Below are 27,844 nucleotides of genomic sequence, written 5' to 3'. Positions count from 1 at the left end.
AGCACCCAAAAGAAATCCAGACAAGAGAAATGTTCTCCAGTGAAATGGGCTGGGTTTTTTAGCACTTTGGGGGTGGACGTAGTTTTTCATGTTGTCTGTTCTGTTTTTATGCAGAAACACTATATTTAAAAAGTTTATATTGTCAAATATTTTCATTAGAGAAGTACAGGCTTGGGCGGCACAGTGGTGTAGTGGTTAGCACTCTCCTCACAGCAAGAAGGTTCTGGGTTTGAGCCCAGTGGCCGATGGTGGCCTTTCTGTGTGGAGTTTGCATGTTCTCCCCGTGTCTGTGTGGGTTTCTTCCGGGTGCTCCGGTTTCCCCCACAGTCCAAAGACATACAGGTTAGGCTAATTCGTGGCTCTAAATTGACTTTATATGTGAATGGTTGTTTGTCTCTATGTGTCAGCGCTGCGATGATCTGGCGGCTTGTCCAGGGTGTACCCCGCCTCTCGCCCGTAGTCAGCTGGGATAGGCTCCAGCTTGCCTGCGACCCTGTACAGGATAAGCAGTTACGGATAATGGGTGGATGGAGTATAGGCTTCCATCTGGCATTTCTTGTTGTGGTCCATCCGGGATTTACTGCTTGCCAACTGTTGGTTTATTTATAAAGTACTTAGAATGACTTCGAAAGTCTTTTGTTGTTCATTTAGTTAGTTCCTGATTCATCTAAACACTCCCAAATGAATTAATAAAGAGCTCGTTAAAGAAGGTTCATCATTCAGATTCAAACTTAGGGATGTCATTCTCAGAGAATGAACCAATGCAATTTAAGTGTCATGTATAATATAGTTTATATATTGAGCTGTGTATAAATTCTTCATGACGTGACCTTGCCTTGGCCTTAATTGTGCAAAGGGCTACATGTTAAAAAATCCATGACACTAGATTGTCCAGTGCAAATATACTTCTATATAGTATTATATCCCTCATCAAAACATTCCTGTGCAGGGATTGGCCAAGGATGGCTCACGTGACATAAAATAGTTCCACCACTGGTTAAAACTAGACTGCGTTTCAGATTTTTCAAGTGTAGGTCATAAAAAGAATTTTCCCCAACAGCCAGTTATTTTTGTTCAGTGGACCGAAAGCTTTTGAATTCGAATCACAGACTTTCAATTTTATTAGTTGTTTTAAATAGAACAATTAATGAATTTAGGGCCACGTGGTCCTAAACTCTCCGTTATTTTTTCCTGCTTCACCGTGACGCAATACAAGATACTACGTCATGCATCACGTGGTGGGTTTTCCCCGTTCACGCAAGGCATTGTGGGATACAAATTTGAAACAGGAGAAAACAATGGAGGATGTGAGTGTGAGAATGAAACGTGAAAGAATGACTACAGTAACGGAAAGCGAGAAGAAAAGACGTTATGTTGCGAAGGAAAGGAAACGCAGAACCAAACTAATAAATATCGAAGGTCAGCGAGCACCTCAGTGTGATCAGCTGTTCGTTTAGTGACTTTAACTGTTAGTGCACGGTCAAGGTAAACCTGTAGTGGCAGTAATGCAACACTGCAATATGGCCAGCTGCCGTAAAACCCAAAAGATGAAGAAGAAGAAGAAGAAGACGACGACTAAGGTAAACCTGCGCATGCGCATACGGACTTCCTCTGTCTGCTTGACTGTGCAAAGCGAGTGATTTCATTCACATTATTTGCTTGGGAATCCCCTCAAATTAAATAACTTCCCAGCCACAGATTGGCCTGAAGATTTTTTAGATATTCCAGAAATAAACATATCACAACGACCAAATTTCAGAGGGAACTAAATTTCACCGATTTTATGAAATCGAAAGTCCGTCTACTTTTAAGCAATGTATCTCGTGATGTCAAAAAAAATTAAAAATGGATATGGTGTGAGTCAGTCATGGTATATCCTAGATATACCATGAACTGACGTCACAGTTTCAAGCTATATGGCTGACTCGAGTCACAGCTGCGGCTCCTCAAGCATTTCTGTGTGTGTAGATCTATGTATCATGATCATACCTAGCGAGGCAGGTGATAAGATGGTACATTGCACATGCGCAGGTCAAAGGTCACTCTGATATAAACAACAAACATGGCCGCCTCCAGTGAGTTTATGCCAAGATTCAATCTTAACACTTTTAAGCTGTGTTCACATATATACCGGTACGATAGTGGTATAACTGTATCGATCCAAAGTATACCGGTACAGTTTAGTGCATCTGTCCACACTAGCGAAAAATGTTTGCGGTTTTCTTTCATGGTAGTTGAAATGCGCGTGCGCGAAATGTTTCCGTGGTTACCGAGTAACTTCCTTCCGAGAATATGGCGGATGAAACAACGTGTGTGTGCTTTTTGTTGTCAATGTACAGTCTGTATTTCTGGTGGTCATTTATTCAGTCGAATCGTATAAAACGCGCGAGGCAGTTGAGAAAGAAACAAACGAATCTCCGTTCTTCACTATATTATTCAGCGAAGACATCGACTGAGGTGTGTGACTTTGCGCATTATATTTGTATAGATACAGAACCGCTTCATCTGTCCACACTACAGCGAAGCGCTACAGTACCAATACTGTACCGGTACGAAACCCATACATTTGTGGGTTTCGTACCGATACAGTTATACCGCTACAGTACCGGTATAGTTGCTAGTGTGGACAGGTGTTGCAGTACGAAAGTAGTGTTGTATCGGTACAAAATCCCTAGTGTGGACAGGGTATTAGTTTGGAATTTTTGATGAAGGGTATAAATCTAATATACCATCCACTGAGAGGCTCTGGTAATTATGGAGTCTCTTCGGTGACTGGCATAGCACAGAGACTGGCATATTTGATTAATATCTCATTTTACTATGACAGTATATTACTTACAGTTTGCTACAAGCGATGATATTCCTTTCAACACTTACCACAAAATCTACGTTAGAAATTCAGGTCAGGGGAAGATGGAAATTTCGACCAATACTATAAATCTACTAACTGTAGCTTCAGGAAACCCAGTTAAAGCATCCTAGCTGCATGCCCGTTTGCTCCCCTTCCCCAAGGGAACTCGGGGAAGATGAAGCAGACATCCCATGGCATCCCGTTCTATTTTCAGCACATCCTGAATGAAGATGAGTGTGGCTCACTGTGTAAAAGAGCACACACACATTTATACATGTTTCTGGAGAAACAAAATCCAAATTTATATATTTATTACATATTATTTTCATAGACTACAAAAAAAAATATGTGAAATCCATCTTTCACAAATGGATTTAATTTACATTTCAGGTAAAACTCACATCACATTTATATTTAAAGACATGCACCATGACTGGAGAAACACGATGACACAGCGTTTCTCCTTCCCAGCTCCTTGGATTGATCCTGAGCTCGGGTTACTGTCTGTATGGCGTTTCAGATGTTCTCCCTGTGTCTGGTGGGTTTCCTCCAGTTTCCTCCGACCTCCCAAAAAACAGGATTTGGCGCATCTAAATGTGTCCTGTAATGGCCTTGTTTCTGGGATAGTCTCCAGATCCATCTTGACTGAGCAAGATAAAAGCATTTACTGAAGATAAATGAATCACCATGTTTGGACATGTCACACTTTTCTTTCTTATGGTCCTATTAATATTAAAAGAAAAGAAAACCCATTTTTAAAATACAGTTATGAAGATAGATTATGATATAAACTAACGATTCATGTGAATAATTGAAAATAAGGAGCTCACCCAACTAAGATATCCATCTCCAAAAGTCAAGTTTCTATGCAGAATGGATGATTTCATGAAGGCCGCCATTGAAAATATTTTAACCCATCAGAAAAATCCCCAGGCGGCACGGTGGTGTAGTGGTTAGCGCTGTCGCCTCACAGCAAGAAGGTCCGGGTTTGAGCCCCGTGGCTGGCGAGGGCCTTTCTGTGCAGAGTTTGCATGTTCTCCCCGTGTCCGCGTGGGTTTCCTCCGGGTGCTCCGGTTTCCCCCACAGTCCAAAGACATGCAGGTTAGGTTAACTGGTGACTCTAAATTGACTGTAGGTGTGAATGGTTGTCTGTGTCTATGTGTCAGCCCTGTGATGACCTGGCGACTTGTCCAGGGTGTACCCCGCCTTTCGCCCGTAGTCAGCTGGGATAGGCTCCAGCTTGCCTGCGACCCTGTAGGACAGGATAAAGCGGCTACAGATAATGAGATGAGAAAAATCCCCCCGGCAGTGTTCTGACCTCATTTGGGTGCAAGACACTTGCGCCCAACCGTCTACTATGGTAATTACAGTAGGCTAGCCTGGTGATGTCTTGATGAGGAAGTTTTTCATGAATGAGTCGCGAGCATGTGAATGAGTAGTATAACGCATAGTTTCAGCCTCGTTTTACAGGTAGAGTTCAGGTTTGTCCATAAGTCAGGGTTGCAGCTCATTAATACACTATTTCAGATGTATAGTGAAAAAATCAACATTGTCACCTTAGTAGACCTTTCACTTTGCCCCTTCAGTACTGAAGTATACACTCAGCCTTGCGCCCAAATGACGTCATCTCCCTTCCAGCAGGCAACATGGCAGCGTCCTGGTGACGTTAGAGCAGCGATACAAAAACGCTCACAACTAACTTATAAATGGTCAAACATGCCTGAAACTTGTCTTACGGGCTCTCAGTTGAGGTTTTTCACCCACGTGACCAAGTCATGTGATGCATCGTTAGGCTGCCATTTTGGACGTCACGGCTCAAATCAGTTTGAATGCGAGGAAGGCGACAAACGAAAAACATAAAAGAAAAAGGAGCGAGATGCAGAAAACACCTTCACTATCCAGCGACGTAGGGAATTTACAGGGCGAGCAGAGGGAGAGGTATTTGCAAAAATTGAGGTTAGCAGGCTTAGAGAACGACGTTTACCTGCTTCCACCAGGATTGTTCACTGACGTACGGAAGTACACGAAGCCCTCGTCTTTACCTGACTTCGGCCCACATGATCTGTATACCTATGTCGTTAAAAACCCATCGCCATACACAAGTATTGATCTGAAAGCGTATAAGAGTTTGGATGCCTACAAATATTTTGTGTCAGGCTGGGTAACATGCCTACATCAGCGGGTCGTCCCTGGAGCTGGTGGTCGCCATCTTATTACAGCTAAGGTTTGTTCACATTTTCATTTACTTTCGGTCCTCAGGATAAACAAAATGTTATTAAATGTCATTGAAATAACTTCTTAGTCTGTTGAGACATGGCCCGTTATAAATTTGCTGTTACCAGGCAATGACCAAGAACTGTATTATTAGGGTCGGTGTCTGTGTTGTAGCAGTGTACTAGCAGCTAGCTGTTAGCACTAGCTAATGTCAACAACATAGTAGCTAGTATGTTATTGTAGCAATGTTTACGTTCAGGGCGGCACGGTGGTGTAGTGGTTAGCGCTGTCGCCTCACAGCAAGAAGGTCCTGGGTTCGAGCCCCGGGGCCGGCGAGGGCCTTTCTGTGCAGAGTTTGCATGTTCTCCCCGTGTCCACGTGGGTTTCCTCTGGGTGCTCCGGTTTCCCCCACAGTCCAAAGACATGCAGGTTAGGTTAACTGGTGACTCTAAATTGACCGTAGGTGTGAATGTGAGTGTGAATGGTTGTCTGTGTCTATGTGTCAGCCCTGTGATGACCTGGCGACTTGTCCAGGGTGTACCCCGCCTTTCGCCCGTAGTCAGCTGGGATAGGCTCCAGCTTGCCTGCGACCCTGTAGAACAGGATAAAGCGGCTAGAGATAATGAGATGAGATGAGATGTTTACGTTCAGTCATTTGGATGACTGTTAAAACCTTTCAGTCTCAAGTTTTTCCTTTACTGTATTTACTAGTTTACTGTAATTATGATCCAGCAGCTATTTACACCGGATCCAGTGTAAATAGCTGCCGGAGCGCGCTCCGGAACCTCGGCCGGAGCACTCCGGGAGCAAGCCGGAGCGCGCTGCTTAATTTGAGGGGGAGCAAGCCGGAGCGCGCTCCGGCAGCTATTTACACTGGATCCGGTGTAAATAGCTGCCGGATCATAATTACAGTAAACTAGTAAATACAGTAAAGGAAAAACTTGAGCCTGAAAGGTTTTAACAGTCATCCAAATGACTGAACGTAAACATTGCTACAGTAACATACTAGCTACTATGTTGTTGACTTTAACTAGCTTGACCTTCAAAATGGCGGACACCGGGGTGTCATGTGACTCTGTGACGTCAGGTGAAATACCTCAATATTACAAGCTACCAACCCATGCATGTATTTATGTTACATTTTCCATTCCTTTAAAATCACCCTCAGAAAATGACCATAGAAGAGAGATGTAATAGTTTTTACTGATGCTTCTGCATAAGATTCAGTAGCATGAACATGTTACCTAGTGACCTTCAATGAAGACCTTTTTTTAATAGATAAGGATATAAAAATATCAGTCATTTGTGTAATTGTATGGAACAAGTGTATAATGAATGAAGTGTATACAGTATATTGAATAGTTATTCCACCAAATCGAGTCGTACATGAGCTGTTAGCCAACGAGGCGCGTAGCACGGAGTCGGCTATAAGCCATGTACAACCCCGATTCCAAAAAAGTTGGGACAAAGTACAAATTGTAAATAAAAACGGAATACAATGATGTGGAAGTTTCAAAATTCCATATTTTATTCAGAATAGAACATAGATGACATATCAAATGTTTAAACTGAGAAAATGTATCATTTAAAGAGAAAAATTAGGTGATTTTAAATTTCATGACAACACATCTCAAAAAAGTTGGGACAAGGCCATGTTTACCACTGTGAGACATCCCCTTTTCTCTTTACAACAGTCTGTAAACGTCTGGGGACTGAGGAGACAAGTTGCTCAAGTTTAGGGATAGGAATGTTAACCCATTCTTGCCTAATGTAGGATTCTAGTTGTTCAGCTGTCTTAGGTCTTTTTTGTCGTATCTTCCGTTTTATGATGCGCCAAATGTTTTCTATGGGTGAAAGATCTGGACTGCAGGCTGGCCAGTTCAGTACCCGGACCCTTCTTCTACGCAGCCATGATGCTGTAATTGATGCAGTATGTGGTTTGGCATTGTCATGTTGGAAAATGTAAGGCCTTCCCTGAAAGAGACGTCGTCTGGATGGGAGCATATGTTCCTCTAGAACCTGGATATACCTTTCAGCATTGATGGTGTCTTTCCAGATGTGTAAGCTGCCCATGCCACACGCACTAATGCAACCCCATACCATCAGAGATGCAGGCTTCTGAACTGAGCGCTGATAACAACTCGGGTCGTCCTTCTCCTCTTTAGTCCGAATGACACGGCGTCCCTGATTTCCATAAAGAACTTCAAATTTTGATTCGTCTGACCACAGAACAGTTTTCCACTTTGCCACAGTCCATTTTAAATGAGCCTTGTCCCAGAGAAGACGTCTGCGCTTCTGGATCATGTTTAGATACGGCTTCTTCTTTGAAGTATAGAGTTTTAGCTGGCAACGGCGGATGGCACGGTGAATTGTGTTCACAGATAATGTTCTCTGGAAATATTCCTGAGCCCATTTTGTGATTTCCAATACAGAAGCATGCCTGTATGTGATGCAGTGCCGTCTAAGGGCCCAAAGATCACGGACACCCAGTATGGTTTTCCAGCCTTGACCCTTACGCACAGAGATTCTTCCAGATTCTCTGAATCTTTTGATGATATTATGCACTGTAGATGATGATATGTTCAAACTCTTTGCAATTTTACACTATCGAACTCCTTTCTGATATTGCTCCACTATTTGCCGGCGCAGAATTAGGGGGATTGGTGATCCTCTTCCCATCTTTACTTCTGAGAGCCGCTGCCACTCCAAGATGCTCTTTTTATACCCAGTCATGTTAATGACCTATTGCCAATTGACCTAATGAGTTGCAATTTGGTCCTCCAGCTGTTCCTTTTTTGTACCTTTAACTTTTCCAGCCTCTTATTGCCCCGTCCCAACTTTTTTGAGATGTGTTGCTGTCATGAAATTTCAAATGAGCCAATATTTGGCATGAAATTTCAAAATGTCTCACTTTTGACATTTGATATGTTGTCTATGTTCTATTGTGAATACAATATCAGTTTTTGAGATTTGTAAATTATTGCATTCCGTTTTTATTTACAATTTGTACTTTGTCCTAACTTTTTTGGAATCGGGGTTGTATGACGAGATTGAGTGGAATAACTCTTTTATTCTATCCACATTCACTGGATTTTGAGAAACAGAGCATTTTTATTTATACTTTTTGCAAATTTGATAAATAAAAACTTAATACAAAACATCCGACAAAACAATTTCCGCTTAGAATGTAAACAAACTGGTAAAATGACAGTAGCAAGTTGTTAAATAAGCTAGAAGAAGAAGAAGAATTCTTGAAAAATAAAAAAGACACATTCTTACCATGAAATACTTTTATTCCATATTTTGTTGCTTTTTTGTTGTATTTTTGGGGTTTTGTTTATGAGTAGAGTTTTCATTTCGCCCTCGGTTGGTTCAGCAACACGCTCTGCCATTTTGATTTTCTCTACTCATGGTATATGAGCTGATATCCTAGTAGTAGAGTAGCCAGTCAGAGCACGCGATTGCTCATATCCAGTGAATGTGGATAGAATAATTATCCATATGCACATGGAGAGAGAGAGAGAGAGAGAGAGAGAGAGGCTAAGCCTTTTAATAGGCTATTTTTAATGAATTAATGTGACACTGATTGTTGATTACCACCGTATAAAATAAATCATCATTCATTCACCTTCAGCATCCTGGTCAGGGATGTGATGAATCCAGGAACGCTGTCCACAAGCTTGGGACACGACACACCATGGATGGGACACCAGTCTATCACAGGACACTATGCACACACATACAGTTCATTCACAACTAGAGGCAATTTATCATCGTGAATCCACCTCCCAGTATATTTTTGGGAAGTGGGAGGAAACTCCAAACTTAGGACTCAACGAGGAATCCTGGAGGAAGGTGAGGTTACGCTATCTGCCGCAGCACCATGTTGCACCTGCTTAAATAAACATGGCATTTTGACAGGGTTAAAGTGCACACATCTCGGCAAATAAAAGGAGCAACACCTCAATATCTGCTTGTGCATTTTGCCCTCATTCATTCATACTCTCTCTCTCTCTCTTTCACTCAAACACAGCAGGTGTCACTGCTTTCTCACTGAGCTCATATTGTATGAATGACAATTAGCACCGTGCTGCTTTGATTCTCATACCCAGCATGGCAATCACAAGGAAGTGAACAGGCCCGAACAAAAGACCCAGAAATGACCCCCATTGTGAATACTGGTGTCTGAGTGTGTGCTCCAATAAAACTGCAAGTCAAAGACTTTGGAAACCACAATGCCCTTTCTGTTTTATAAACAGCAGATGTGACTGTCATACTGATCTAAAGTTTTCATGATGTAATGTACGTAACAGATAATTAGTGGAAAGAAACTGCAATGCACCAAACCATTCAGCGTTTTGAGGTTTTCTTATCTGATACAAGCAGTCATTTGTCCCGAAAGCAAACATAATCTGTACCAGATGTTTCTGTTTTTTAATGTTGTCACGAATGATATTTTTGTGATATTGAGGAACAGTATGTCTCTATGATTCATTCATTCATTCATTTACTCATCATAAAGCTGAAACATGTCACAGTATGAAAAGTGGTGAACGCTGATAAAGAGGATGGACTACATGCAAGCTTACAACTGACTTATGGTCGCATTTACAGAAAAGTCACATGAAACTCATGCATGTCATTTTTAGATGCCATGTGTTTCATACGTTCTTTTTTTTCCATGTAGTGGATTTTCAACAGGTTTTGTTTTCCTATTTTTGGTTCATTTTGACCTGGCGACTTATCCAGGGTGTACCCCGCCTTTCGCCCATAGTCAGCTGGGATAGGCTCCAGCTTGCCTGCGACCCTGTAGAAGGATAAAGCGGCTAGAGATGATGAGATGAGGTTCATTGTGTGTGTGTGTGTGTGTGTGTGTGTGTGTGTGTGTGTGTGTGTGTGTACAAGAATGTCACATGTGAAAGATGTCTCTTGCATTTCACATGTGAGTAATATGTGATCACATGGAAAATGTGTGGAGGTGTATTTCAACATGTTATGCCCTGAAAGTGCGCAAGTAAGCACAAATATGTGATGACGTGAAAAAAACAAAACGTATGATCACACATTTATGATGTAAAAAATATACGTAATCTGATATGATCCAGTCTGAACATCTCATCTCATTATCTCTAGCCGCTTTATCCTGTTCTACAGGGTCGCAGGCAAGCTGGAGCCTATCCCAGCTGCGGTACTGGTTAGCGCTGTCGCCTCACAGCAAGAAGGTCCGGGTTCGAGCCCCGGGGCCGGCGAGGGCCTTTCTGTGCGGAGTTTGCATGTTCTCCCTGTGTCCGCGTGGGTTTCCTCCGGGTGCTCCGGTTTCCCCCACAGTCCAAAGACATGCAGGTTAGGTTAACTGGTGACTCTAAATTGACCGTAGGTGTGAATGTGAGTGTGAATGGTTGTCTGTGTCTATGTGTCAGCCCTGTGATGACCTGGCGACTTGTCCAGGGTGTACCCCGCCTTTCGCCCGTAGTCAGCTGGGATAGGCTCCAGCTTGCCTGTGACCCTGTAGAACAGGATAAAGTGGCTAGAGATAATGAGATGAGATGAGTCTCAAATGCTACGTTCACACTGCAAGGCTTAATGCTCAATTCCGATTTTTTGTGAAATCTGATTTTTTTGTGAGGTCGTTCACATTAACAAATATATGCGACTTGTATGTGATCCTCAGTATGAACGAAAAGCGACCTAAAAGTGTTCCGCATGCGTATTGCAGGATACGAGACGACGTCACACGCAGTGAGCATGGCCAGTGTTTACGGAAGTAAAACTGCCCGGTTGCGGTATGACCCATCCAATCTAGCTTGAATAGCTGTATCCCCCCAAATGGAAATCAGCTCCCTAACCTCTGCGTCCTTCCATTGAGAAGATTCAGAACCTTCACAGCCCGAAGCGTCCCTCGCATTGATGTCATATGCGCCATGTTGTTGTAACTTTTTTTGAGAGACCCGCTGCCTACTTCAGCGCAGAATAGTGACGTTTGTGGCTTGTTGATGACGTGTAACGCTACGTTCGCACTGCAAGGCTTAATGCTCAATTCCGATTTTTTTGTGAAATCCGATTTTTTTGTGAGGTCGTTCACATTAACAAATATATGCGACTTGTATGTGATCCTCAGTATGAACGAAAAGCGACCTAAAAGTGTTCCGCATGCGCACTGCAGGATACGACGACGTCACACGCAGTGAGCATGGCCAGTGTTTACGGAAGTAAAACCGCCCGGTTGCGGTATGACTCATCCAATCTAGCTTGAATAGCTGCATCCCTCCAAATGGAAATCAGCTCCCTAACCTCTGCGTCCTTCCATTGAGAAGATTCAGAACCTTCACAGCCTGAAGCGTCCCTCGCATTGATGTCATGCGCAGGGGCGCAGATACATTTTTTGAACTGGGGGGGACAAAAAACTGGGGGGGACAAAGCTGCCAGCAAACCAACCCCAACCCCGATATGCCTGTCAAACTTGTGGGTTACCATAGCAACCAAGCTCGAGCTCGCAACCTGTGCAGTCTGCGCAGCTCAACCAACCGAATATCAGTCTTTGTTTTGTTTTATGTGAGTTGTTGCAACTATATGTATACACTGCTGTGCACCTCAATAAACCGAATGGTAATTAGTCTTTTGATTTTTCCGTGAGGTTTGCCTTATGCAAAGAAAGACAGCATAGACGTTTTTTCCTCCCTATAAGTAGGGGGGACCGAACGAGGTGAATTTAAATATGACTCGTCCCACCCTCTATCTGCGCCCGTGATTATGCGCCATGTTGTTGTAACTTTTTTTGAGAGACCCGCCGCCTACTTCAGCGCAGAATAGTGACGTTTGTGGCTTGTTGATGACGTGTAAGTCGGATGAATGCGACCTGGCGGTTCAGACTGAAGTCGCATATGAAAAGAGCGGATAGGAATCGGAATTAGGACCACATATCCAAACGGCCTGGGTCGGATTTGAAAAAATCGGATCTGTGTCGTTCATATTGTCAATAAAAGATCGGATACAGGTCACATATGGGCGAAAAGATCGGATTTGAGTCACTTCAGCCTGCAGTGTGAACGTAGCTTAAGTCGGATGAATGCGACCTGGCGGTTCAGACTGAAGTCGCATATGAAAAGATCGGATAGGAATCGGAATTAGGACAACATATCCAAACGGCCTGGGTCGGATTTGAAAAAAATCGGATCTGTGTCGTTCATATTGTCAATAAAAGATCGGATACAGGTCACATATGGGCGAAAAGATCGGATTTGAGTCACTTCAGCCTGCAGTGTGAACGTAGCCTAAGAAGCTCAAGCCTGAGTGAATCGAGCTCCTCGTCCTGAGAGCGGATCAGATCGATGCACGCAGCGCTCGGTTGAGTTGGTCTGCGCACGGGCACGCGCAGGGGAAAGGAGTGGGACTGGGAGCAGCTGTGGTAAATGTTCCAGCAGCGCACTCAGCTCACAAGAAACGGGAAAGTTGGGCAGAAGGTTCGGCCTTAACGCGGTCACCGAGTCGGAATGAAGAACCAGAGCAGTGTCGGATACTAGGAGGCAACTGCAGGACCGAGTCCGATAACAGCTCGGGGCCTTTTCTGGAACTCTTTGGAAACAAAATAAGAGCCCACAGAAAAGCCTGGCGCACTCACTCACTCACTCACAATAAAGCCACACACTCACTCAGACAGACAGACATTCCCGTCAAGTGGACCGACTGCGAGCGAAAACTGGCGCTGAGGCAACTCGGGAACTGATTTATTCTCCGGGTTCTGTTTTTTTTTATTTGACATTATTTCATCTTCGTGTCATTTTCCCCGTCGAAACCTCGAAACTCAGGAAACAATGAAGACATAACTCATCCAGAGTACCGTCAGCTAGCTTTGGCTAGCTCGCTAGCTAGCTATCGTGTGTGGACTACTAGCCAGTGCTAGCTAGCTAGCTAGCTAACGGGAGGCGTGCGGTGTTTACTGTGAAAAGTTTTGGGCGACGCTTGAGAGATCAGACGAGCGTTCTGAAGAAGAGGAGCAGGTTCTCCTGTTGGGTCGCGTTTTAATGGACGCCGAGGTGCGGAACGAAGGCAGGAGCACAGTGGCATCGGACGGTCGAGGCCCCGAATCGACCCAGTTTCCGTTTTATGCCAAACCGACTCGAGTGCGCGTGAGTGAGCTGTGCCAAGCCGCAGTGCCGAGCTACCGGCCGCCGTCCGCCCCGTCTCCTGACGCCCTCAGCAGCGCTATGATCTACCCTGTGCCCGGAGAAGAGCTCACTCGAGCCGGGTCGAGCTCAGGACCAGGTGGAGGCTGCTGTTCTCCGGGCTCGGAGGGACCCGAGAGCCGCACATCACCCAGCTCAGCGGCTCCGGACGGGCCTTCAGGATTCCCGCCGCTTCCGCCGCCTCCTCCGCCGCTGTTTCCCGGTTCCGGAGTCCACGGCAGCATGGATGAAGGCGACCAGCAGGACGGAGCGGAGTACGAGGAAGAGGAGGCTGTGTTTCCCCTCTCCGCGCCACCCACGAACCAGTAAGGATGTTTCCCAGTTCACATCTAACAACACGATCATCTTAAAGTCCTCTCTAACTTACACAAGCAAAGGTCATCCTTTACATCCACACACTTCACTAATCAATTAATGCATTTTTTTTCTACTTGGGATGTAGCTAGACATTTTTTTTTTCGAGAAATCTTATTTCCAAGAAAACATCTAGATTTTTTGATGACTCATCCTGTACTAATCTTGTATTCGTCCAATCAGATGCTGTCGTGTATACAGGCCCCGCCCCTGGCTGGGTGCAGCTCAGCATGGCCAGCTTTTTCACAGTAAACATGGTTCATCACTGTTTTTTTTTTTTTTGCCTGCATGTCTTCCTCCCTTTTCTGATCATCCGTCCGTCGAGAAAACTGGTTGTAGTTTATTCATTTTGAAGACAGTGAAATTTGTGCAGTTTCGCAGTTATGCGACATGAGATTTGTTTTACCAGTTTCAGACTAACCAAGAACGTGATTTTTGTTGTTGTTATACCCTTTTGGAGCTTCTCCGTCAGTAGAAGTAATATTTTATCAAGTAGAGTAATAATTAACTAACCATATAACTAAAAGATTAAAAATGCCATGCAGATGCATGTGAGTTGTGACCCTCCATTACTATAGGCACCGCGGCTCTTGGTTCAGACCTGTATGACAAACAAACTCCAGAAGCATATGTGTGACGTCATCCAGGAAATCTACTCCTTTAAAGTGCATGTTCTGGACCAAAATTTTTTATATATATATTAAATATAATATATGAAAGTACGTCTCTTTACACACTCATCCAGAAGGGTAATTTTGCACAAGGCCATCTGTCTACAGCAGAAAAAAATAAAATAATAAAACGCGTCTGGAAAAATCCCAAGGGAGTCTGGAGCCAGATTCGTGACGTCACCTGCGGAAGCCCCAGCAGGCTGTGAGAGTTTTGCACGGTTTCAGTGCACAGCCTGTGTAGACCAAGCGCTCCCATTTCTCTCTCATTGTCCGGTCTTTTGGGAGATGTTGATGATAATAATAATAAACAAGTTTATTTGCCAGGTATGTGAACACACACGAGGAATTTGACTCCGGTTTCACTTAGCTCTCTTAGTACAAACAGATAAAAAGCATAGACAAAAACAAAAAGCTATGTACATGTAGAAGGGTAAATGTATGTATAGACAGCATAGTGCAAGGATGAATTAGTAAATGAGTACTAATCCCATCATGATTGGTGTTGCTACACCCTCCTATGATACATCTGTTAACCATTTTAATAATTACGCGATAACGAAGAAATTTGCAGAAAACCACCAGGTCATTTTCTCATAAACAAACCAGCCCTGACGTAGGATTCAGAGGGAGGCGTCCCGCACGCGACGTCACGAAAATCAATGTTTGCTGGGAAATTCAAATGCCAAGTTTTTTCAGAGGCGGACCAATTCACCTCAAATGGCTTGATTTCAACTGAATTTTTCTGGTATTGCACAAGGTAAAAAAATTGCACAAAATGCAGAATGTGACAGATATTTGACCAAAGTTTAATATAAAATAGGATAATTACATTGATCTTGCTCCTGAATTTACCTGTGATATGCACTTTAATGTTGACAGGAAGTGAAGTGAAGGTGCCCATGACGCGGGGAGGGAATCTTTTTACTTTTCTCCATATTTAGTGAGTTTGCTGAGTTAGTCACATTTTTGTTTAGATTCAGCAGGGGTATGATGTACCTTGAACCTTATATTTGTCGTGTGCAACCACGTGACAAAAGTGTTGACGTGCATCCGCTGCCATGTTGGACGATACGCAAATCCGAAATGCCGTCTCCTGCAAACAATAATTGTGATGCATCTCTGACTTTCTCGAAATATTATGATTCTCTGGAGTCCTCTGCTGAGTTAGGATTCAGAGAAAAGGTTGAAATTTGTTGCTTTGGCCTGTATACATTAAAGCCGTCCGATTATACCAAGGATTTAGCCTCATTACTGGCGATTGAATACCCTGAGATTGTGAACTATCTCATTCTACTAAAAAAAAAAAAAAAGTGCATAAGTAAAACAGTTACTGGATGACTAGAGCTGCTAATATCGAATATCTCACCTGGTAAAGTTGACCCATATGTATTCTCCTCCTTGTGTATCCAAACTCGCTAAAGTTTGCGCTGCTTCTAATCTGGATTTCTCAGCAGGTCTTTGATTTATCCTGTTGCTTCTTGATACTGCGAGATGAGTTGTGTTTTTTTTTTTTTTTTCTTGACCTTATCGTGTCCTAATTTGAGCATTGGTGCCCGACCTGGATTTATCACGTAGGTTTGCCGGTGCTCCTGCAAAATGAGAAGCAGAGTGTTCACGCTAAAGCTGAAGTTCAGTTTAATCTGCAAAAAACATCGCTTTAATTAGCAGTGAACTCTTACCAGATATAAAGCTTTAGCTTTTTACTTAGTTAAGTCCTTACGATGTATGTTTTTTGAACCACAGCATACGCACGGCATTCTCTTCATCCGTTTTGTTACCGTTTTTAATTATTTTGGGAGTTCTGAAGAACCTCTTTGTCATGAGTAGCATTATTACCACGATTATATCCCACACACAAAGTAGGCATTGTCTTTCTTCAAAGGCAAAGAAATCAAAAGAGAACCATGAAGCCATGCAGCAGCTCTTACGTGAAGCGCTGCTATCTTGGTGGTTGTCATCATCCAACATGTCGGACTTCCAGTTTGGACAATAAGCATGACGTTACATGCACACGAAGAATCCAACAACATACGGAATCAACTCGAGGCTCTCGAAGCAATTTCCAGTGGATTTTAAACACGATTCATGTGCAGGACACGTTTACATAATGTAACCCTTGACTTCGATGTCACCCAGCGCGCTGCAGACTTCAAAAACTTGCTGACTTGTTCCTTAAATGTGAGCTGCAGCCTCATATTTGGTCACAAAAAGCTTAAATTAACCTTTATGCTTATGACTCATTATTCATTTCCCTTTCAGAAAAACATTACAGGCTCACCTTCCTCAAATGGTATAGCTACAAAGCAGACCCTCCCAATTAGTGTGCTGAGTGAGTGATAAATACACAGAGACTGACACGGCATGCGGTTCATCAAAGGTTGTGTACGACATCGTGGTTAGAAACGGATCTGTCAGAAGCTGCAAAATCCCCTCCGATTCACGTCAAAACCGGACTCGTTTTACTCTTGCCAAACAATGCTTTGACAAAATGTAGATGTTTAATTTTAAAGGGAAAATATTACCACTTGATCAAAACCAGTGTTCTGTAAAGTTATCCTACCTCTTGGATTTGTCCTACCAAGCCTACTGCACATGCGCAGAACACATGACGTCATATCTTGGAATTTGGACCGAGTTTTGTCCTACTGATCAGCTGGGCGCCGATTTTTATGTTTTGTACGTATTGGTAGAGTCTTTGGCCGAGTCAAATAATTTGTAATGACTTGTTTTGAATAATAAAACGGTCTGTATGAGAACTTGCTAATTCTGTCACGCAGTGGGCACCGTGCAGTCAAAGTTATGACGGGGCATCGTTTCGTTTGTTTATAAATACTGTATTTTAAACGATTCTGAATTGCAAATATGCCTACATTACGCATTACAAATGCGTGAAATACTCACCGATTTTCTATCAGCCCAGCTGATCAGTAGGACAAAACTCGGTCCAAATTCCAAGATATGACGTCATGTGTTCTGCACATGCGCAGTAGGCTTGGTAGGACAAATCCAAGAGGTAGGATAACTTTACAGAACACCGGCATGTCTTATTCCTACTGTTAAAGCCAAGTCCTGACGGTTCATGCCATTGTAAAGCGTGTGTGCTGAAAGCGTATGTGGTGGATAACCCGAGCTTACTATCTTGTGGCAACTTGATTTTTGAAGCTTGACTCTAGGTGATCTTGATGTAGCTGATGCTTGCACACCTATGACTGCATGTTTTTCCACATCATTACAAGCTGATGGTTTCACAGAATGTACTATTATTCTTCCTCTTGACCTTTGAGGCCAAAGCTATATTGACATGAGAAATCATAACGCAGGCCAATAAAATCTAGTGATAGTTCATTTTGCATACTCACTCGAGTCATTTATTTATTTAAATTTACATCTTCATCTCATTATCTGTAGACACTTTATTCTGTTCTACAGGGTCGTAGGCAAGCTGGAGCCTATCCCAGCTGACTACGGGCGAAAGGCAGGGTACACCCTGGACAAATTGCCAGATCATCACAGGGCTGACACATAGACACAGACAACCATTCACACTCACATTCACACCTACGGTCAATTTAGAGTCACCAGTTAACCTAACCTGCATGTCTTTGGACTGTGGGGGAAACCGGAGCACCCGGAGGAAACCCACGCGGACACGGGGAGAACATGCAAACCACGCATGGAAAGGCCCTCGCCGGCCACGGGGCTCGAACTCGGACCTTCTTGCTATGAGGCGACAGCGCTAACCACTACACCACCGTGCCGCCGATTTACATCTTATAAAATGTTATTTCTTTGCACATAGGTGAGAAATTCTGTTTTTACCAGTATCGGGGTCTTTTTAAATCTGTTGATCAAAATTGGAGTACGTTTTGCTTTAGTTAACTTTTTTTTTTTTTTTATTTTATTTTTGGACAAGACTACGGTGTAACAAATGTAGTAAAAGTGTAGACAATAAATAAAATGTAGCATGGGTTTGTAACCCATACTGTTCATCCCACTTCTGCCAGCTCCCTCGGTTATTTCTGTTCATACCTGCGCACAATATTATGTCCCCCCCCCCCCCCCCCCCCCCCCAAAACAAAAGAGCCTGACCAGGATAAAAGAGCTACTGAAGATGAATAAATAAAAAGGGTATGAGAATAAAACCCGCCCACTGCTGCGACGTACAAAAATATATTTTTAGCAGGACCAAATCTCTATGTGTAAGGAAGGAAGCAGGTATGTATCGTGCGTGGAGGTTCGCTGTGCCTTGCAAGTAATCTGATTTTCAAAGCATCACTGACTGAGCCTTTGTCAACTTAAAAAAAAAAAAAAAGGCCCTTTCTCCACCAGCAAGGTGCAAGTATACGAGTACCTTTATTAAGAATCGTTCATTTTGACTGGTTTATGAGCCGAACAGATAAGCATTCAGACGTGGAAGTTTACTAATGCACGGAGGAAGGATTATAACACTTGCTTCCAACTTTTTTTTTTTAAACCACCATCCAAAATTGACAAGTGCACATGCAGCAACACTACATATTTCTGATACAGGGCGAAGAGCTTTAACTGTCTCGTTCTTTATGCACAAGCTCACAGATGCACAAGATTGGTTCGGGTAATGAGTTCTACCCCAGCCGCAGGACACTTCGTCATTGTGGCGTCGTCACAGGAATCTCCAGATGATGGGACGAATGCAGTGAAGCTCCTGTTTAGTTTGTTACAAATGCTGATTTTTTTTTTCCTTTTTCCTTCCCTCCTATTGGTTGCTTTTAGTTAATTCTTTTAGATCTCAAAACCCTCTGGAATGTATGCTACTTGGTGGATATTAAGCTAACTGGTCAAGTTGTTACCATGTTGATGACCATTATACCTGGTTCTTGGTTCCAGACCAGCAACATTTTGGTGCTGGGAACAAATTGATTTTGCCAGCTGCCTTTTACCGGGACTGCCTCATCTGTGGGGAAGGGCTACAGGGCAGAGATATTAAATTAAAAACCTACATATATTGTGCTATAATCTGATGGATTTTGTGTGCACGTGTTTAGTTTGCTGATTCGAGGCTCTCCATGTGCTGCACTTTTAGTGCTGGATCGTACAGCTGTGAATGAGAGGTAATACCCGGTTAGTTTCTCCTATGACTGAAGCCTCGCCAAATATAGATTTAAATAATAATTAAAAAAAAAAATCCTGAGGGTTTACACAGGATTCTTGCTAGAAATATTTGTTATTCCATGAAATTGAGTTGAAGCCATGTACGATGAGATTGATTTTGGAATAACTGTTTTGTTCTATCCACATTCACTGGATTTTAAGAGAGCATTTTTTATTTTTTGTAAATTCGATAAATTAGTTTTATACAGAATGTCTGACAAAATCATTTCCGCATAGAATGTAAACAAACCGGCGAAATGACAGCAGCAATTTGTGAAAAATGCTATAATAATAATTCTTGGGGAAAAAAAATTCTTACTATCAAATACTTTTATTCTATATTTTGTTGCTTTTTTGGGGAGGAGGTTGTTTTCGAGTAGAGTTTTCGTCCTCGGTTGGTTCAGCAACACGCTCCGCTATTTTGTTTTTCTCTAATCACGGTATATGAGCTGATAGCCACGTAGTAGAGTAGCCAATCAGAGCGCGCGATTGCTCATATCCAGTGCATGTGGATAGAATAATCATTAGTATTTGGTCTTTTTCCACACGGAGTCCATTGCCATGCTTTCCATGTAATAAATGATAAAAATAGTTATCTTCCGGAGTGTAGCGCTCACCTCCTTCCTATAAACGAATCTCGAACATCTACTGGTCTTTCCGTAATCCAATCATAACAGTATGTGTAGTCCTCACGTTACCAGATTCCCTTGGATCCTGTGCTGCAGCGGAAAAAGAGAAGCTTCTTTTGGATGTGCAGATCTGTTCCTTGAACTGAGGTTAGATGGGGTGTCTTGTTTGCAGCATGTGTGACTAAACATTGTGCTTTAGCACACCACAGACAGCCACAAGCGTTCATGCTTCCGTACAACGCAGCTCATTCATAAACAGCAGTGCCAGCAGTCGGGATAAATATTTCACAGCTGCTAACCAGGCTGCGACTTGATCGTGACTAAATGGGAAACCAGCGAAAGAGGTCAAACAACCGGTGCACTGGTTGATTTTCGAGCTTCCTATACAGATTAGAGTGGATTTTGAATTATAAACGGTTTCAGCTGGGCCCAGGGAAAATGGTTGGACTGTAATGTCTGTAACGTTGTTAATGTGTTTGCCAGACATGCCTGGAAGAGTTAAATTGAGTGCCTTTGCTGATTTAATTGACTTTATAGAAATATGGGACCAAGTGATGCAGGATCTGCAATGGATAAAACAGTTTGGACTCTTGAAATGGCCTTGATTTTTGCTTTTTTGTGTAATTCATTGTGTGCTCATTAGCTCAGTCTTCAGTAGGCTTTTGCTGTGCATCGTTTTAGAAATCGTCATGTTTCTTCAGTCCTGGCCAAATGGTATGGCATGGTTTTAATGTCGAATGATGATTAAATGTTTTGGTCTTTTCTGAAAGGTTTTGCTTTTTAGCCTCCTGACAGCAGGACATGTCCGTGATGCACTAATAAAGTGTTTTTTCCTCTTCTATCTTGTTTAGCCCGGATGTGAGGAGTTCTCTTCTTTATGACTTGAGGAGTAAAGTTCATGGGCATGATTGCACCTTGTCTGTGAAAACATCAGTGTGATCTGTTTGAAAGCAAACCCAGCCACATGGTGTACTCTCGAAAGATTCATTCTTATTTTCACACCAGTGTTTCCACAGCGTACACTGACTGTGTGTGTAGGCTGGATGTCTCGGTCCACAGGAAGCTGTGAAAATCATCCGGTGTTCTTCAGTTTGAAAGAAATAGTTATGATGCACTGGATGGCTGATTTACATCCTCTTCTGCTGTATGTAAACACACAGACAAAACGTTCAGCGGTGAATAACATATTTAACTTTTTTTGTTTCTCTCACTGCCTGTTGCACTGAATCGGAAGCGCACGGTTCTGGTCTCTTTGCTTATGACTCTGTACGGAATGTACATACAAATGCACCTGCATGCGTTTTAAACCATGATTAAACCCTTATGTTTCTCCTTCATATATAAGTAAATTGTGTGTGTTGGGTGTTTCAGACTTTTATTTATTTATTTTCTAATTTTTTTTTTTGGGGGGGGGGACAAACTGAATGAACTACTAGTAAACTCTCAGCTTCTTCATTTAGGCTCATTTTAATAAAGGATAAAAGCTTGGTGGCTATATTTTGGGGGGAAAAAAATCCTAATTTTGAAGATGTGTATATATATATAAAATGAGTGATTCCACGCTTATGGGTACTGAAATGGGGACATGAACTTATTCACCTAAAACCATTTCTTTTTTTACCATCAGGTCACAAAACATGTAATCTTTAATGAATGATATGTTAAAAGATAACTTTAATTTTCTGAGATGTAATAAAAACATATTTATATGCCAAAGTCAAGCCTATGAGTTCCAAAATGATGTCTGTTCCATTACTTCTGTTACGATTGTCCATCTCGCGTCTGTTACAAATTAATTACAATCTAGCTATATACCATGTTAATCTTATTGAAAGAATGTGTATGTTTATTCTACTACACATGTTTATTAATTATATTTGCTAAAACATCACCTTCCTATGTTTCAAAAAGTAATTCTACATTGTTAAAATTGAGAATATATATGTCCACAACACTTCTGTTACGTTCTGACTTTGGCATATAAATGTTTTTATTACATCTCAGAAAATTAAAGTTATCTTTTAACATATCATTCATTAAAGATTACATGTTTTGTGACCTGATGGTAAAAAAAGAAATGGTTTTAGGTGAATTTTTAAAAATAAGTTCATGTCCCAATTTCAGTACCCATAAGCGTGGAATCACTCATATAAATAAAATATTTTATTTATATATATATATATATATATATATATATATATATATATATATATATATATATATATATATTTAAATATAAATAAAATATATAATTTTTTTTTTCCCCCAAGCCCATGAGTAATTAACAAAGCATTTTGTGCAAAATAAATAAACAAAACTGGGAGTTAATCCAGAGGCAGAAAAGAGAATACACTCCAATCTAAACACATGCACTGGATATGAGCAATCCTGCGCTCTGATTGGCTAGTCTGCTGCTAGGATATCCGCTCATATACCGTGAGTAGAGAAAAACAAAATGGCAGAGCATGTTGCTGAACCCAACCAAGGACGAAATAAAAACTCTACTGGAAAACAAAAATTAAAAAAGCAACAAAATATGGAATAAAAGTATTTGATGGTAAAAGTGCTTTATTTTTTAATTTTTTTTTCCCCAAGAATTATCACATTTTTCACAAATTGCTACTGTCATTTCGCTGGTTTGGTTACATTTGTCTTTAAATGTTAGTTTGTCGAATTAAAATTAAAAAAAAAAATGTTTTATTTTTTTAAAGACTGGTTCAAAAGCTCAAAGAAGTTTGAAAATTACAGAACTGAAATATCCAAGAAAGAATTAAATAAACGTCTAAAGCTATTCTATACCTCGGCAAGACGGCACTTTCTACAAAAAAAAAAAGTGTCAATTTGTGCAGCTGTCGATGGGCTTTTAAGAAGTCCACCTCAGCGGAAATGATTTTGTTGGATGTTTTGTATAAAGTTTTTATCAAATTTGCAAAAAAAAAAAAATGCTCTATTTCTCAAAATCCAGTGAATGTGGATAGAATAAAACAGTTACTCCACTCAGTCTGGTCATACGTGGCTTATAGCCAACTCATCTGTCTTCTCATGTACGGCTCGATTTCGTGGAATGATTGTTAAACGTCCAGAAGCTATGAAGATGATGCACTCTGTTGACCCATATGTGGTTATTCCCAATAATAAAATCTGTAAATGATACTGAACTGGCCTGTAGAAGACTGCCGCTCAATATTTTCACATGATTCAGAATTCATGGCAGATCTGTAATGTAATGATGACCGTTGTGCAGTGCACGAGTTCAGTTAAACACTATGAAACCAACAAGCGGAAGCCGTTTTCTCCCCCCCCCCCCCATTCAAAGGGTAGGTATCATAAACCGCCATATATGTGCACGCTGGTTTCTGCCACAGCTACCTTGACCACTGTCTGAAATGTGGGTTAACAAATGAGCGCCTCACTTGATGCAAGTCAGACATCTAGAAATGATTCAGAAGCAGGCTGTGTGTGTGTGGTGTGCTGGCAGTGACATAACCAGAAATGAATTTCAGTGGGATGAGTTAATATACTGCAAAGAAAACGGTTATGATTTTAAATCTGTTATTAAGTGTGATGCTTCAGCTGACATCAGTGCAGATGGATGCCAGACAGCAGTAGAAGTATTGAGGAAATAACCCAAATTTATTATTTGATCGTTTAAGGCGTAATCTACTCTCAAACGATCTTTAATATTATTAACATTTCTATATTAATAATACTGCATAAAATACTTTCAGTTCCACTGAAATTATTAAAATAACAGTTGGACATGTAGAGGAAAAGTATATTTTGTGTTATAAATTCTGATCTACTTTTCTTTCGTATGAAACTCCAGCAGTCTCCTTTGAGCTCTTCTGGCTCTCACCGCCATCTCTTGTGCTTATCATGTCACTATCTGGCTAGTAGCTTCCAGTCATAAGCAGAAAAATGTTTCTATCCCAATTAGCTGATCCTGTTTCTTATTAAAGTAGCTGGTTTTCACTAAATTATGATTATACAGAGTGATGTAGCCTATACATTAAAGTGTATGCACTGTTCAGTAATCTTTTCTGTTGGCGCTTATTTTTCAGCAAGCATCCTATTCTAGTTTCAGAGTCATGTTAATATACATACTTTTGGTCTCTATGGTAACAATAAGCATTTAGAGTGGACTCCGACTAGGCATTCCATACCACACCCGCGTGCCTTTGACCCCCAAAGTCTGGTTCGTTTGTCTAGCGTGATCACAGTGTACTGCGCTCGGGTCCGGCAGGGATCGAAACGGGAATTTGGGAGCACTGGTCCATTTGGACCAGTGCCTCTCAGAGGTACTGGTCCGAATGGAGTAGCACTGGTCCGTATTTATAATTACAAATTTCAAGCCGATTTTATATATTTATTCATATAATACAACCATATTATACATGAGTGATCAATTTCAACTGTCTATAAACTTCTTCCTCAGTCATCTCATTATCATCACAATCTTCGAAACCCTCATCCAGATCTTGAGCGATATCCGTTTGTTTTGATAGCTGTCAGAAATGTCAAGCCAAGGACTTTTAAACTTCGCGGGGGTCTAATCTATCTGACCAATAGCGGTTCAAGTTACATTTGTCTTCACGGGCAGCAACGAAAATGAACGGGAAGAAACGAAACTTCGCACAGCCATGCTGCATGTAGCGGTGTATATTGCGCACGTAAACAATATGGCGGTGCCCGCATCTATGCCAACTTGACAAATGGCAGATTCTACCATAATGGAGGCCAGTTAAGTCCCATCTCCTTAAATTGCTGAATTGATTATTTTGATCATTCTATTAAGTTTTTCTAGTAGCATTTGGGGTCTTGGACAGTCACAGTAAATTTTAGGACAGTAGTCCTGGTAACTAATTAATAAAAGCCTGACATGACAGACATGCTAAATGACAATAGAAACACATCGGTTTCTATCATCAAAATCTGACAGACAAACTAACGTCTACCATCATATTCTGACAGACACTCTAGATGACAATAGCAACAAAACTGTTTCTTACATTATTAATCTGACAAATTTAGTAATAATATTAAATACCTCATCACTAGAACCAAATAAAATAAAATATTGAAAGAATTTATTTTCAAAATTGAAATATCAATAATTGTCAGAACAGTGACGATAGACACGACTGTGTCACTTTCGCGGGGAAATAACACATTGAAATGGCCTGTCGGCTGAAAGGGTCGCAAGTGGCTCTGATTTATCTCAACTTACGATAGTTTTCCTCCAGAAAAATTTAAATATGAATGCACAAATATATTCTCAATGTTTCTATCGTCAAAAATTTCTGTCGTCAGGATAGCTGACTGAAAATCTTACCTTGATTTATTTGATGAAATCTAGCTGTCAGAACTCCAAGTCTTGCCCGGAAGTAAATGTCTGCTGTCACAAAAATCACACGCAGTAGAATTTCCTCTTTGCATCAGTCAACATGTGCGTGGTGAGGGCTTGAATTTTGCTATCGTCAGGTGCATTTGACTGACAGACTGACGCTAGCATTTTTTAAAAATAACTGTGGGCTTCTCTCGTGAACGAAATTAGTTTTTTCGCTGTTAATCTATTTCAACTCTATCTGTTGACACCCAAAAATTATAAAGCCTGCTTCCACACGATAACTACCAAAGATCCATAATGGCCGAGTCTATCGTCAGGTCATCTGACAGAAATTCACTGACGATAGCAACAGGGATAATGAAAGTGATTTCTAAAATGGGAGTTATGTCTGTCAGATATGTCAAAGAAATAGAACTTTATTCTTTAAAAATCTTTTATTGATGTACTCGGTGTATTTTTAAATGACGTGCTGTTTTAGAAGACCAAATACCATATTTTCAATCTTGAAAATATTACCTCACTGAAAAAAGGACAAGAAAAATTTCTTATTTTGTGGGCAAGTGATTAATGGATCCAGTTACGGTAGACTCTGCCAAATGTCTCTCAAAATCTATTGAAATTATCGTAAAAAATGGTAAAATAGACCAAGTTCTGCTTAAAATGGGTGAGAATCGTTGATAGAAACCATCGAGGCAGTGAGTAGTTTGATATATAGCGTGGCGAGCCAGTCGCCCACTCGGTCGAGTACATGTTGTCACTAGTCGCCCGTACCCTTTCCAACTCGCATTGGCGAGTGGGCAACCGCCCGTTTCGATCCCTGGTCCGGTTCAGTTGGCTCGTTTGGAAGAGGTGCGCTCGGGCGCAGTTCAGTTCGGCTCATGCACGCCGTGATCGCGAGTGGGCAACCGCCCGTTTCGATCCCTGGTCCGGTTCAGTTGGCTCGTTTGGAAGAGGTGCGCTCGGGCGCAGTTCAGTTCGGCTCATGCACGCCGTGATCGCTTACTGCGCAGAACTCGGACACTTTCACGTACACTTCAATTCCTTGGAGAATATTTGGGTTAAGAACAGATCTGGATCTCATTTTATTGGTGAACGCGAATTGCAGTTGGCGAGTAAAGCTGCATCGTGATGACGTAAGCGCACTCAGGACCAGAATATAAAAGCGCAATATGAGTGCAGAGGAAGGGGGCAGTCGCTCTCAAGAGTGGTACAAGGCAGTCGTTCTTAATGTGAGTACACTCTTAAAAACAGTACCTCGATAGCTTTTTATATATTTAAAAAAAAAAAAAAAGCAATAACTTTTCCAATAAAAGATTAATGCAGTACTGTTGCATTGGTGTTCCTGGGATTGGCTCCAGATTCGCAGCTACCCTAACTGGGATAAAGCACTTCCTGAAGATGAACAGTGACGACTCTACACTATTTGCCCACACAGGCAAGTTATACAGTACAAATGAACTGCAAATAATATCCGTGAATGTTACACGAACAGTAAACGCCTTCCGCAAGCTGAACGTTGCGTTTCAGTTTAATTGGTTTTCTTTAAGATGTGCACGGAATACAAAACCTCGGTTGATCTCAGATACAACCGGCTACACGAAACACTCCAAGCTGTTTGAGTTGACTCCCATCCTAATCCGAATTCTTTAGTAAAATTATTTAAATTATTCCCCAGGTCTTACCGACTGATGGATGGACACGATTTGTGAAAACCTCAGATTTCATGACTGTTTTCGTATGTATGTGACCATTTTTTTTAAATTTATGCCTCCATTCACTGAAGATGGGCTTTTATCCCTACATCAGTGCTCATGCGCCGCTAATCTTTGCCTCGGAGTCGAATATGCTATGACACTTTATCATGTGTGAAGGAAAATGAGCCTGATTCTCAGCTGTTCCTGCACATCATCTCCGCGTTACCTTTTTCAAGCACAGAAACTTCAGGAAAACGGCGCCGTGAGCTCAGGCAATCTGCATAACGGTTCGCTGTCCGTTAACTTGAGAGAGATTAAACCTCTGTCATGAAATTTCCAGTTGTTAAGGAGAAATACTTTGACAGATATGACCTCAATCAAGTGTTTGATTAGGAAAAGTGCTAGCCGTCTAGATATGTTCCTTGAACAGCTAGTTGTATGAATGAATCCATAGTTTTGTCGTCCTCAGAAGGCTTACTAAACGCATTTATAAGTAAAACATGATATACACCGCCTTTATCAGAATATTAGCTCACTAACTGACCTCACCAGTTGACGGCTGCGTTATTCAAATTCACAAGTGGTAGCGGGGGGAGTGTGTGATTGAGGCAGTTGCGTGCACACATGCGGTACCACTGCATAGTGGCTCTTTTCCTGCACACAGTGGCTGTTCTCCACCCAGAGCCTCTTCTCTCTCACACTCGGCTTTATTCTCCTTCCACGGTAATAATACGGACATGACCTAATTCTAAACATCTGGAATTTATTTTT

General features: G+C 41.7%; 1 protein-coding gene and 1 long non-coding RNA gene across 3 annotated transcripts in view; one reads left to right on the top strand and one right to left on the bottom strand.

Moving 5' to 3' along the window:
* Positions 1 to 3,253: 3,253 nt before the first annotated feature.
* Positions 3,254 to 16,424, bottom strand: LOC132872332 (uncharacterized). The gene is made up of 4 exons (XR_009651427.1): positions 15,953 to 16,424; positions 15,640 to 15,862; positions 8,694 to 8,792; positions 3,254 to 4,508 (listed from the first exon to the last, which is right to left on the bottom strand). It is a non-coding gene; the product is annotated as an uncharacterized LOC132872332 (long non-coding RNA).
* rasa1a (RAS p21 protein activator (GTPase activating protein) 1a) overlaps positions 12,419 to 27,844 on the top strand; it is an 85,109-nt gene continuing 69,683 nt past the window's right edge. For both annotated transcript variants that reach the window (XM_060907098.1, XM_060907097.1), the window contains exon 1: positions 12,419 to 13,553. In XM_060907098.1, the coding sequence (XP_060763081.1) occupies positions 13,087 to 13,553 (467 nt within the window). In that variant the 5' untranslated portion in view covers positions 12,419 to 13,086. The remainder of the gene's footprint in view (positions 13,554 to 27,844) is intronic.

Source organism: Neoarius graeffei, chromosome 24, assembly GCF_027579695.1.
Source record: "Neoarius graeffei isolate fNeoGra1 chromosome 24, fNeoGra1.pri, whole genome shotgun sequence".
In the NCBI taxonomy this organism is placed as follows: Eukaryota; Metazoa; Chordata; class Actinopteri; order Siluriformes; family Ariidae; genus Neoarius; species Neoarius graeffei.
Note: the sequence above shows the minus strand (reverse complement) of the source record. Positions and strands in the feature narration are given on the sequence as shown.